This window comes from Pongo abelii, chromosome 9, assembly GCF_028885655.2.
Source record: "Pongo abelii isolate AG06213 chromosome 9, NHGRI_mPonAbe1-v2.0_pri, whole genome shotgun sequence".
In the NCBI taxonomy this organism is placed as follows: domain Eukaryota; kingdom Metazoa; phylum Chordata; class Mammalia; order Primates; family Hominidae; genus Pongo; species Pongo abelii.
In genome coordinates, this window is record NC_071994.2 from 113,289,132 (window position 1) to 113,302,717 (window position 13,586).

General features: G+C 39.3%; 1 protein-coding gene across 4 annotated transcripts in view; it reads left to right on the plus strand.

Moving 5' to 3' along the window:
• ZC3H12C (zinc finger CCCH-type containing 12C) overlaps nucleotides 1-7,907 on the plus strand; it is a 78,582-nt gene extending 70,675 nt beyond the window's left edge. For all 4 annotated transcript variants that reach the window (XM_009247031.4, XM_024255900.3, XM_009247030.4 and 1 more), the window contains exon 6: nucleotides 431-7,907. In XM_009247031.4, coding sequence (XP_009245306.3) covers nucleotides 431-1,827 — 1,397 coding nt within the window. In that variant the 3' untranslated portion in view covers nucleotides 1,828-7,907. The remainder of the gene's footprint in view (nucleotides 1-430) is intronic.
• Nucleotides 7,908-13,586: the final 5,679 nt, after the last annotated feature.

Genomic DNA, 13,586 nt, shown 5'->3' on the forward strand with positions numbered 1-13,586 from the left:
CCTGGCTAACATGGAGAAACACTGTCTCTACTTAAAATACAAAAAAATTCACCAGGCATGGTAGTGCATGCCTGTAATCCCAGCTACTCAGATGGCAGAGGCATAAGAATTGCTTGAACCCAGGAGGCAGAGGTTGCAGTGAGCTGAGATCACACCACTGCCCTCCACCTGGGTGACAGAGCAAGACCCTGTCTCAAAAAAAAGTTCTGGAGGTGATTATTACTTATTCAGCCAACTTCCTCCTGTTCTTGATAGTAAAGAAATGAGAAGACTGAGAAGTGACGTTTCTCAAGAGTAAAGAACAGGGTGACACTTAGCACAGCTCCCATTTCTATCATTGTCTCTTCTACAAGTTAAAATCATAGGGCCAAACTGAGTTTTCAGGATCTGATGGTGTGCTCCTTTGCCTAATTAATTTTACTCTTCTTAGGAAAGAAGTGTACCTATGGACACAAGTGCAAATATTACCATCCCGAAAGGGGCAGTCAGCCACAGCGGTCAGTGGCTGATGAACTCCGTGCTATGTCTAGAAATACGGCAGCCAAAACTGCAAACGAAGGAGGACTGGTGAAAAGCAACAGTGTTCCTTGTAGCACCAAGGCTGATAGCACTTCTGATGTCAAACGAGGTGCTCCAAAGAGGCAATCAGATCCAAGCATAAGGACTCAAGTCTACCAAGACCTAGAAGAAAAGCTTCCCACCAAAAACAAATTGGAAACCAGGTCTGTACCTTCCTTAGTTAGCATCCCAGCTACTTCTACTGCAAAACCCCAAAGCACTACATCTTTAAGCAATGGCCTTCCATCTGGAGTTCATTTCCCCCCTCAGGATCAAAGACCACAGGGACAATATCCTTCAATGATGATGGTAACCAAAAATCATGGAACGCCAATGCCTCATGAGCAGTATCCAAAATGCGACTCACCTGTCGACATCGGATATTATTCCATGTTGAATGCATACTCAAATCTGAGTCTCTCAGGCCCACGAAGCCCTGAAAGGCGTTTCTCCTTAGACACAGATTATAGAATAAGTTCCGTAGCTTCTGACTGCAGCAGTGAAGGGAGCATGAGCTGTGGGAGCAGTGACTCCTACGTGGGTTACAATGACCGGTCCTATGTCAGCTCCCCCGACCCACAGCTAGAGGAGAATTTGAAGTGTCAACACATGCACCCTCACAGCCGCCTTAATCCTCAACCGTTCCTCCAGAATTTCCACGACCCCTTAACCAGAGGGCAAAGTTACAGTCACGAAGAACCAAAGTTCCATCACAAGCCTCCTCTTCCGCACTTGGCTCTGCACCTGCAGCACTCCGCTGTGGGCGCCCGGTCCAGCTGTCCTGGCGACTACCCCTCTCCTCCAAGTTCAGCACACTCTAAGGCACCACACCTAGGGAGGTCCTTGGTGGCCACGAGAATAGACAGCATCTCTGACTCTCGACTTTATGACAGTTCTCCTTCACGACAAAGAAAGCCTTATTCCCGCCAGGAAGGCCTGGGAAGCTGGGAGAGGCCAGGTTATGGGATCGACGCCTATGGGTACCGGCAGACTTATTCCTTGCCCGATAACTCCACACAGCCGTGTTATGAGCAGTTCACCTTCCAGAGCCTCCCTGAGCAGCAGGAGCCAGCCTGGCGGATCCCATACTGTGGAATGCCGCAAGATCCCCCAAGGTATCAAGACAACCGAGAAAAGATTTATATCAATTTGTGCAACATCTTCCCACCTGACCTTGTGAGAATTGTCATGAAAAGGAATCCTCACATGACAGACGCCCAGCAGCTCGCCGCAGCCATTTTAGTGGAGAAATCCCAGCTGGGTTATTGAAAGATGATGCATCTTTGTGGTGTTTAGTAGTTTTTTGTTCAGCTCAAATGCTGAGGGAGGTTTGCTACAATAGCACATGTGATCTCCTTCTCAGCAAGGAGGTTATATAGTATCCATTTATGTGAAATACTGTATCATGGAATCTGTATGTATAGCCCCACATGGTGGAAGTATCACGGGATTGCTTTACATTTAAACTTTTTTTTTAACATTTCCTTTTTAAAGCTATATCCTTGGCTGGAAATTTTTCCAGTTTGATTTAATAGATGTTTCTGTGATCTTTGATATTAATCTTTGGTGCATCAGGGGTTTATACGCAGCACTTTTTATCCTTGTTTTGTGTCTTATTAACTTGGTGTTTGTCTATCCAATTGCAAGCAATTACAATACTTTCAGAATGTGGGACATTTGACTAGACCTAGCAAACTGTTTTTTCGAGCCAAGCTTAGTTAGACTCTTTTACAGCTTTTTAAGTTATTTTTATTTGGGGAAAGTGGGCTTCTTTGTGCTATAATCATTATTTATAGAAACAAAGATATACTACAGCACTGACTTTATATTTTAAACAAAATGTAAGTTACCAGTTTTATGTTGAAATGGGTTACAGTATATATTAGAATGATTTACAATATGGCACTTTTCGATGTGTTATTTTTGTTTGGATTTTCTTTTTCTGTTAAGAAATTAGTTAATTTAATATGGTCAATTTAAAAGAAAGCAGATGCAATCAATGGAAAAATGTTTCCATTTTTTAAAAATGAATAAGGCAAAAGCTGTAACTGTTACAGGTTAGAGCTTTGTTATCCAGCTATGATGTGCTTCTTGACAGTAGAAGTGGAACTGAATTCCTAGATTTCCATTAACCTGTATTTTTAATATGTCTGTCTTTTTGTTTTGGGGCACAACAATACTGGATAAAACAACCCTTTCACAGCACTTGCCTGTTTTTAATGAATCTAATTATTCACAATGCAACTTTTATATTTAACATACTCTTTAGCTTTCCTGCTATTTATCAAGGCTGGCCTGAGGTGGGTTTATGTGTTGAGGATATGCAACATTTCTTGATACTGCACTATAGAAATGGTGATGGAGGAGTTGTAAATGGTAACTTAAAATTTTTGTAAGATATTGTATATTTTCCATTTTCCTGAAGGTAGTTTTCTTGGGGGGCCTGTTATATTATTAAGGCCAGACTCTTGCCACAAATAGTGTAGTTTTAGATACAGACTAAGGTCTGTTCTAGTATTAGTAAGGGATATTTCTGGTTTCAAAGTCATGGGTTTTGCTAGCGGTGAATACATTTCTGTGGAGTTGAAGATAGATTTTGCAGTCAGTGGCAGACAGTTGTGTGATTGACGTCACTTGACTGTTGCGTCCAGGTTTTGAATTGTACTTCATGTAACAGATGCATTCAGATCTTTTTCTGTAGTCTGCTTAGATGCCCTGGCTATTCTGATTATTCTACATGCTACAGTTTGAAGTGAAGCCCTGAAAAACCAGAAAGTACCTTTTACTGTTGATACAAATTGTATCTTTTTAACTATAAGAACTATTTTGATTTGTAGATCTAGTTAAAACACAAGTATGTAACTATGATTAGACTTTTGGGCAACATTTTATCCCTTATTTAAATACAAATTTTTAAAGTAAAATTGAGGTCTAGAATAGGTTAGAAAATAAAAATAACAATTTAGATAAATGAAAGTGTCTGTCTTAGTTTTATATAATATATTAAAAAACATTAAATAAATTTATTGGCATTTTCTTTCTCCTAAAACTTACCTAGTGTGAACTTAAAATAAAGGTAAAATGCTGCCTGAAAATAATGTCCAAGCACCTTTGACTAGGATAACATTTTCACTACTTGTGTGACACTGTGTGTTGCACGAAGTAGGATTTGGGTATACAGTAAATGCTTCTAAAAGGCATTGTGCATATTGACATAACCAATAATCTGAACCGTGTTCAGCAAACTTAATTCAGGAAAGTGGTATTCTACACAATTATTGCTGTTGTGTTTGAAATGAGCGTGGCACTCATCTGTACCCAGAAATAATATGGGTGAAGCCACACAACCCATTCTGAGTGGTGTCTGTCTGAAAGCAACCCTACTCGCATGTGAAATTGTTCTCCTTGATTTGGTCACTATAAAGCAAGTTTAAATGTAGAGGCTAACTCAGTGCCAAAAACAGGGTTACAAATGTGTAATATCTTTTATTTTAGTCATATTCTAAGACTTTTTTTTAGTATGAAATCACTTTTAAATTATACATGTAGGTTTTGCTTCCATTTTCTTCATTTTACCATTTTAATTATTTGAACATTCGCCAAATTTTACATTTATTTAAATGAGATCTTAGGTGAGATGTGTGTGACACTTTGAATTTGACCTTGTGTTATTAGCTGACTATTTGTCATTGCCTCGTGGATTTTAAATTATGGGAAAATAGTGTAGCCAGCTGCCACCTCTACTGAAGTGAATAGCTCTGAACTACCCACACTAAATCCTTCAGTGTAATTAATTATGAGTTTAAAAATAGCAGTTTTCTTATGTGAAGAGGACAATTTGTCCCCTTTTTTTGAAGCAGCAATGTTGCGTTCAGAGCTGTAGAACGAGATAATTGGCAGACTTTAGGTACAGCAAATTCTTACTTATCTAAAGCAATAAGTCAAAGGAGTCCATCATTAAATTAAATCCATAGCTGATCACAAGCCTTCATTTTAGCCAAAACTTTCTCTCTAACCAAATCTTTTACCAGACTTGCTAATAAATAACCAGAGAGATCTGTTAATAAGTGAAATTGCCAGAAATGGTCAACTGATCGAAAAAAAAAAGAATTCAGACTGGAGTATTTTGCTCCTGAATAATTGACAGTTGACTGTACTTTACACAGTAATTAGCCAGTCTGTTGTCTCTGTGTCTTAGTCCAGAGGTAATAGTACCCAACTGGCCAAATACTGGCCCTTAGTATTTCCTCCTTTCTTGCATGGGATACAGATGTTTTCAGTCTTGTTTTTATGATCTCTCTATATATCCTGATAAGAGTTGGTCATTGACTTACACATTTGGAAGAAATGCGCACCAGTATAATATATTTGATACTGGTGTAAACTTGAACTTTGTGTTTTTATGAAAATTCATTTATGAGAATATGTAATATAACTGAAGAGTATTTTATGTATATCTATATACACAAATATGTATTTGTTATGAGGTATTAAAAACAGGGGTTGGGGGGAGTGCTTCTGATGGCTAACTTTTCTCTAATTAAACTATGTTTCTTTGAGTTGTGAACGACCAAGTCTGGGGTCTGGATGGCCATTGATAAGATTTAGAACCACTTGGATGGAAAGCAATTCTTCACTGGTTTTATTCTTGGTATTTTCAAAGAATTATTTTGATATTTTTAATAGAATGTGTAATTTTAAAATACACAAAAAACTTAAAGTAGTATTGATTATACAAATGATTATTTAACATGTTCTATGGATGTATCTATATGTATATAGACAGTAATATATTTATAAAACAAATATACTTTGCTTATGTTATAGCTCTTAGTTTGTGACAGGTTGGAGGATGGCTCTGGGTGTGTGTGTGTGTGCGTGTGTGTGTGTGTGTGTGTTTTCAGAACTCTCAAGCTGTTTTCCCTCTGATTTACAATGGTATTTACTTTAAAGTATGTTTGGTTTTCATTATTCTTTTTGCTCTCCAACTTCCTTATTCAAGATAAAATAAGATGTACAGTTTTCTGGCCATTCTGTTGGTATGTGGTGCACCCATTTTATTGTCATCTAACTCCTGGAGAATTCCCACGTGACCTGAAATCAAACAGATTCTGGCTGGGCATAAATATATTAAATATGGTAATTCAGCTAACAGTTAAGTTTCCAAGGTATACACCAACAAATAAAATGAGGTATTAAAAAGAGATGAATTACACACATGCATTAGAATAAGAGAAAACAGAGTGTTAATAAAAGTAAAGAAACATACACTGTCTTAGCCCCCTAGGGCAGGGGTTGACTTTTTCTGTAAAGGATCAGATAGTAAATAATACAGGAATCATATGGACTTCAAATGCCATTGTAAAAACTACTCATGTCTGCCTTTATAGCATAAGAACAGCCACAGATAACATGTAAATGAGTGTGGCTGTGTTCCAATAAAACTTTATTTACAGAAACAGGAAGCCGGTCAGATTGGGCCTGTGGGCCATAGTTTGCTGATCTCAAGCAGTAAATCCTAGTATATGTTAATAGAAGAAATCATAATTGCATTTCAGTTGACATTAAAAGAAAATCTGGTAGTTTTCGATGTCCTTCAAAAGAGGATTGTTAGACATTCATATTAAAACATCTTAATTCATTTGAGTTTTTTTTACCTGTTTACACTCATTATTTATTAGAGAGATTTCTTGTATTTAACCACAAAAGAAGCACTCTGTTAAAATGTTTTAATATGTATTGAATTTCTTTCATGAACCTTTCATTTCTGTTGATAAATGGAATCCCTTACCAACCTTTTGTTTTTTAAAGTCTCATGGACCAAAGAAATTCTGTTGCAGCATTTAATTAGCCACAAATACATTTTGGCTGCATTTACCAGTTACATTTTTCTGTTGGTTTTGGCTTCTAATAAATAACATATCTGCCATTCTTTAAAAATGATTTTTAAAAAGATAAATATATTGTAATTTCACATGCTATAGCTTTATTCTGTAAGATTAAAAATTGTGACTAGCATAATTGTAGCTATAATATGAGTGGCATGTTACAGTGTAACTCTTTATGAGAAATAAAAGGTATCTCTGCTTTGTCTGTCCAGATCTTTAGGATTTTTAGATGCCTTGGGACTGTCCTTGGTGAATGATATTCTTCATATGATGATATGTAATTTTGAATTCGTTGGAAGTACACGCTGCTGAGCATGTTCATTCGCAGTGCTTTATACCGGGTGTTGCATCAATAACATCATTTTCATAAGAACATTTAAACAGCATGAACATCATTATCCACTTAAATAGTTAAACTTTCTTTTAAAATTGGAATGCAGCTCTAGGTTTTAACAATGTTTATTGTTTTTTAAGTGGTTACTTTGTTTTTCCTTAATACTTTCTGTTAACTTACTTATTACTCCTGTTGCAGTGTTACTGTTATGTATTAGAAGTGGCTTTTCCCCTAAGATCCTTAGTCTTTCAGATTTAAAGACAATTTAAGGTATTGGCCATTTGGCAGTAGAAAATGTGCATGTTTTAACTTGGTTTTATAAAATCCATAACGTTTTACTTCTTGAACCATGTACCAAATTTGCCAGTTTTCTGTCCAAGTATTTCAGATGAATAACAAAATGTTGTTCATTAAAGCTTTCGCCACCTTTCTTAAAGCAGCTTATGTTCCAAGGGAAAAAGGCATTGAAAAGCAATCGTTTGTTTTTATGAAGAATATGTGTTCAAATTCCTTCAGTTTTTTTGAAATTATAAATTTCTTACCTTATGTGAAATATTCACAAACGTGCAAACAAACTTCTGCAGAGACAAAGCATTTCACTGCAAGTGTACCAGGTTATTGATTTTATCTTTTCCTTTCAGGGTTTTTTCCTCCCAAACCAGAGTCGTATGCTGCTAGTAGAATTTTTTATTTGATCCTGCGAACTTTTCTTATAGGAAAAGTAAGGCAAAGGATGTTTAGTGCAACCATCTGATAAACTAATGTGATTGTATTTATCCTCTGTTCTGTGTATTTCTGTAATGGAATCTTTACAATTCCCAAAGCAGTATTTTAGACCTACTGGAAATCTGTATCAAAACAGCTATGTGATTCTGCCACTGAGAAAAAAAATTTTTTTAATTCGTTTTTCTTATGCTGGTTTGTTTTTCTTTAATGAAGAAATTGATCTCATATGGCACCATAGATGCTAAATAAATAAAAGCATCATACTTCTCTAGTTTGCATTCAGTGGGTCACATTATGAGCATTGTGTAAGATAAACACATTGTCAGTATCAATGTAAATGTTAGAGCCATGATTAATTCCTATGAAAATTGAAATTAAATGTCAAAGACAACTAGACATAACTTAAGGCATGATGAGAGTGTTTTTTTTTCCTGAACCCGTCATTATAGTGTTGGTTCCCGGTGCTTTTGAAGTATCATCAGGTGTCTGGCTAAGAGTATTGTTGGTAGGGACCTCATCCAGGGAGTTTGTAAGGTAATGCTACATGGCACGGACATCCTCTTTTCTGATTATGAGGGCTGCCAGTTGATTTAAACTATCGAAAAGGCTGGGCGCAGTGGCTCACACCTGTAATCCCAACGCTTTGGGAGGCCAAGGTGGGCAGATCACTTGAGGTCAAAAGTTTGAGACCAGCCTGGCCAACATGGTGAAACCCCATCTCTACTAAAAATACAAAAAAAAAAAAAATTAGCTGGGCTTCATGGCGCACGCCTGTAATCCCAGCTACTTGGGATGCTGAGGCAGGAGAAGGCTGCAGTGAGCCAAGATTGCGCCACTGCAGTCCAGCCTGGGTGACAGAGTGAGACTCCGTCTCAAAAAAAAAATGTATCAAAAAGACTCATATTGGTGCAGTGGTATTTACTAGGATGCACAAAACTTTGAGCCCTGATGTCCATGACACCCTGACAGGTAGTGGGGCACAGAGAACGAGGGTCCACACATCCCGCTTCAAGTTAACTTCTTTAGCTGGCCTGGAATGTACGGGGCCACATAGCCAACAGGAATAAGGATTTTGTTTGTAAAAATAAATTGAATAGATTTGAATGAACAGAAGCTGAAATTTTTATCTCTAATAGTTGTTGAGGCTGGAAAACTTAGATCATTGTGGGGAAATGCTCTGCTTCTGTGAAATTCCTGCACAGATTGGGAGAGATTGCAGTCAGCTGTCAGGTACTCCAGGGCTGTGTTTGAATCTCAGTCCTGCACGTATTACTATGGTAACTATATATATGAGACACACAATATGTAAAATTTGGGCAAATTCTCTTTCAGAGTCTTTCATACACAGTTGTGAAATGATCCGAATGCCTATCTCACAGGCTTATTATCACTAGCTACATGGTGGCGATGACCGTGGGCGTAAGGATGACTCAAGGACAGATGCAAACAAATACAATGCGGCATCCACCCTGTTCTTGCTGAAGTAAAACAGCAATCTTCGCTGTATCCCGACTATTCTAGACAGCAGTGTCTTCCTGACCCAATTGTCCTAATAATTTTCTCTTAATGAAATACTCTGTTTCCGATGCAGTCACCGTATTGTCATGGTCTTCATGATTTAGCATGTGGACGTTCTGTGTCATTGCGTGAGAAGCCACTATTTCAGAGAGCAGGTTTCTCCTCCTACATTGCTTTTTGGACCTTTGCTTTTCTTCTTTTTCCCTAAAATTTCCATTTGCATTGTTAAGTATTCTTTTCTTCCCCCACTTGATTACTTTAAGCTGTGTAACTGCGAGCTTATGGGTTTAGACCATTTATTTTGGCTCTGCCAGCAGATTTGATTATTGATGTTTGATTGTGGACAGAGGAGTCAGCATATTCAAAATAAGCATTAGGTGTGAGAGTTCCCCAGGTACTTCCACAGGCTGAGCCAAGAATCCAGGAGAATATTCTATTAGGCAACAGTGTTACCTGGGGTAAGGACTTTATTTCTTCTCCACCTATATCACTGGGTAAGAAGAATGGGTTAATACTCACTGATGAGAATCTACAATGAACTCCAACAAATTTACAAGAAAAAGACAACCCCATCAAAAAGTGGGCGAAGGACATGAACAGACACTTCTCAAAAGAAGACATTTATGCAGCCAAAAAACACATGAAAAAATGCTCACCATCACTGGCCATCAGAGAAATGCAAATCAAAACCACAATGAGATACCATCTCACACCAGTTAGAATGGCAATCATTAAAAAGGAAACAACAGGTGCTGGAGAGGATGTGGAGAAATAGGAACACTTTTACACTGTTGGTGGGACTGTAAACTAGTTCAACCCTTGTGGAAGTCAGTGTGGCGATTCCTCAGGGATCTAGAACTAGAAATTCCATTTGACCCAGCCATCCCATTACTGGGTATATACCCAAAGGACTATAAATCATGCTGCTATAAAGACACATGCACACGTATGTTTATTGCGGCATTATTCACAATAGCAAAGACTTGGAACCAACCCAAATGTCCAACAATGATAGACTGGATTAAGAAAATGTGGCACATATACACCATGGAATACTATGCAGCCATAAAAAATGATGAGTTCACGTCCTTTGTAGGGACATGGATGAAATTGGATATCATCATTCTCAGTAAACTATCGCAAGAACAAAAAAACCAAACACTGCATATTCTCACTCATAGGTGGGAACTGAACAATGAGAACACACGGACACAGGAAGGGGAACATCACACTTCGGGGACTGTTGTGGGGTGGGAGGAGGGGGGAGGGATAGCATTGGGAGATAAACCTAATGCTAGATGACGAGTTGGTGGGTGCAGCGCACCAGCATGGCACATGTATACATATGTAACTTACCTGCACGTTGGGCACATGTACCATAGAGCCTAAAGTATAATAATAATAATAATAATAATAAAATGAAAAAAAAAGAAAAAAAAATACTCACTGATGAATGAAGTGGCATGTGAGAAGGGGAGTTTGGTAAAAAGCAACTATGATAGTGAATTTACTCAAAACAAAACAAAACATCTGCAGTTGGGCCTCTCATTAGTTAAACATCCTTATTTGTTAGCCTTTGCACCTCAGCCTCTGTTGCTGTTTTAGAGTTAATGGTTTTCATTTTTGTGTTTTTAAAGGATTTTTAATTTTTTTAACTTTTTAAAGGTTTCCCTTTTTAAAGATTTTTAAAATAACCTTTTAAAAAATGTATTCCTCTCTAGGTGCAGTCATCGTCCTTGGGTTAAGAGTACACACCCAGCTCCACACATCATACATGTAGCAGATTGGCAAATTACTAAACAGAGTAATAATTGCCCCCATTTCCTAGGGTTGTTAAGACTAAATGAGTTGAAACAAGTAAAACGCTTTGAACATGCAAATCCATAGTGTGTGTTCAATAAGTGACAGCCATTATTATGTAAATAACTAGGGGTATTTAAATGCATAGTAATTTTGAGGCGTTCTCAATGGAGCCTTCCCTATCTCTATAGTTATGCTGTGGAAGAGTTTGAATGCTAACAATCAATGTAATTTGATATATTCACTGGTTTGGTCTATTTCAGGAGTGGTATTTTAACCTTCAAAGAGTTCTTAGAACCCACTTCCTTGCTGCTCCCATCACTCAGCTCTTCTTGGTTTAAGGGTTTTTCTCTGTATCTGCATTGTAATAGGGAAAGTGGAATAACAAATGATGATTACAAAAAGGTTTCAGAATCTCACAGTTAAGCAGTTTCCGACGGCATCACTAACATCCCCTGCACTCCACTTTTACTCCTGAAGGTGGCGCTCCGCAAACCTGTCTGCATCTCTTCCCCACCGCACACACCCCTGACCTAAGTGAAAAGGAATGTCGGTCCCTTACCATAGGAACCTACAGAGCCGACCTGGACAGAGCAATAGCTGCTGTGTGGTCTCAGGTGGACGATGTACATTTCTGGGGAGATGTCAGATGACATTGGGCAACTGTTTTTCCCTTAAGCATTCCCTTCTAGTTTACAACTGCTGCTTTCAAAGTTGGAGAGATAAGGCTAGCAGAAAGAATACTCACATCTGAGGGTCCAGCACTATATATTTACATAAATTAAAATCCTATGAAACAAGCATTATCCCTATTTTAGAAATGAGGAAACTAAGACTCAAGCTAAAAGCACTTACTCAAAGACAACCTCATGATTCAATTCCCACTGTGCATGCTTTCAGAATTCTTTTTCCCATTTCAGTGTGCAGCAAAGCAGTGCTAGGAATGGGCCCTTAGTCACCTTTGGTATGAGTTATTCTACACAAAGTTAGGTCTGAGGAATGAAACCAGTTATGCTATAAATGCACATCCTTGAACATGGTATAACTTTACCTGGGGACAGGGAGAGACTAGGAAAAATATGAACTAGTGCTGTATTTTTACTTCTTCCGTGGACCCACACACCTTCATCACTCTGCTTTAATGTACAAACACCTGCGACAACGATGTCACTTGGATCAGAGGAAAGGTTTCACTGAGATCTTCCTGTCTTGAGGCTTGTGGTGATGGGCTTGGGTTGGGACTCAAGCCAGCTGACCAGGGTTCACTGCTTAAGGCCCCAGAAAAACCCAGGGCCTGCTGCCTCTGATAAGCAACAGTGGTAGCTTCTGTGTCCAAAGGAGGTTATTTCAGAGTCTGGACTCTTCTCTCCACTCTAGCATTCTTTGTAGCCCTGGAGAGTAAAAGGCAGTACATTTATTTCTAATGTTTCCAATCATGCTCAGGGACGTTCTAGGGTGTTTTTAGAGAAGGCCTATTTAGCTTTCAGACTCTTGACAATGCCCACTGCAAACACAACACCTTTTATGCTGAAGCAGCTGCCACTGGCATTTCCCTGTGCTTTGTATTTTGCACAAATTCACCATGAGATTAAAAATAGGAAAGTTTAATTAGGTAACCAAACAGATTCCCTTCCTAGTTCCCCAGGAGAACTCAGTGAGGAACAGAGCACTGAAAGAACGGCAAGTATAATGTTTAAAGGCACTTCCTGCTCTTGTCCAGAGGTCTGGGTGGGTGGGTGTCAGTGCACAGAGGGTCCCCCTTCAGCCCCTGGGGTGAGGGGGGGCCTGCCAGAGGCGAGACTTTCTGTCTCAGCCTTCAAAGCCCTCTCCCCACTGCTCTCCACTTTCCAAGGATGTAGTTATCATTCATTTGAATAATTCTTTCAAATATGCATGTGAAAAGATTGAGGGAGATGGCAAATACAATTTGGTAACTACATGAAAAGCTATTCAGTAAACTCTGGAGGAGATTTATGGGTTTGCTCTGTGTGTTGCCAAATTAACAAGACAAGGACAAAGCACATTGTGCCATAGTGAATGCAATACACGTTAAAACCCTGCAAATTAGACAAGGAGGATTGGAGCAAGATGCCTGTTCTAGTCCAAGCTCAACTTCATTGCCTACATTGAAGGGAGGTGGGAAGCAGTGGGAGAGACGGGAGTGGGGACTACAGGAGGCCCCTGGGCCAAGGCGGGTGCAGGTGAGGGAGCACCAGCACCAGCCTTTTCTTCTTTTTCTCTTTTTTTTTTTTTTTTTTGAGGCAGAGTCTCACTCTGTTGCCCAGGCTGGAGTGCAGTGGCATGACCTCGGCTCACTGCACCCTCTGCCTCCCGGGTTCAAGAAAGTAGCTGGGACCACAGGTGCGCACCACCACACCCAGCCAATTTTGGTATTTTTAGTAGAGACGGGGTTTCACCATGTTGGCCAGGCTAGTCTCAAACTCCTGACCTCAAGTGATCTGCTCGCCTCAGCCTCCCAAGGTACTGGGATTACAGGCGTGAGCCACCGTGTCCGGCCTAGCACCAGCTTTTACAAACCCCAGAGCCCATCCAGGCAGTACCCCTCCTGGCTCCTGCCTTCCACACCCCATCATCTCCTGGCTCTGAGTCATCCAAAAAGGTAAGCATTCTCAACTCTGCCTCCTGCTCCACCCAGCCATGGGGTGCCTGGGGACATTGTGATCACCCTGTCAGCAGTGACTGTAGGCAGATGGGGAAAGAGGAAGATGGCAACTGACTTTAAAAGATCCTTCTCCATCTCT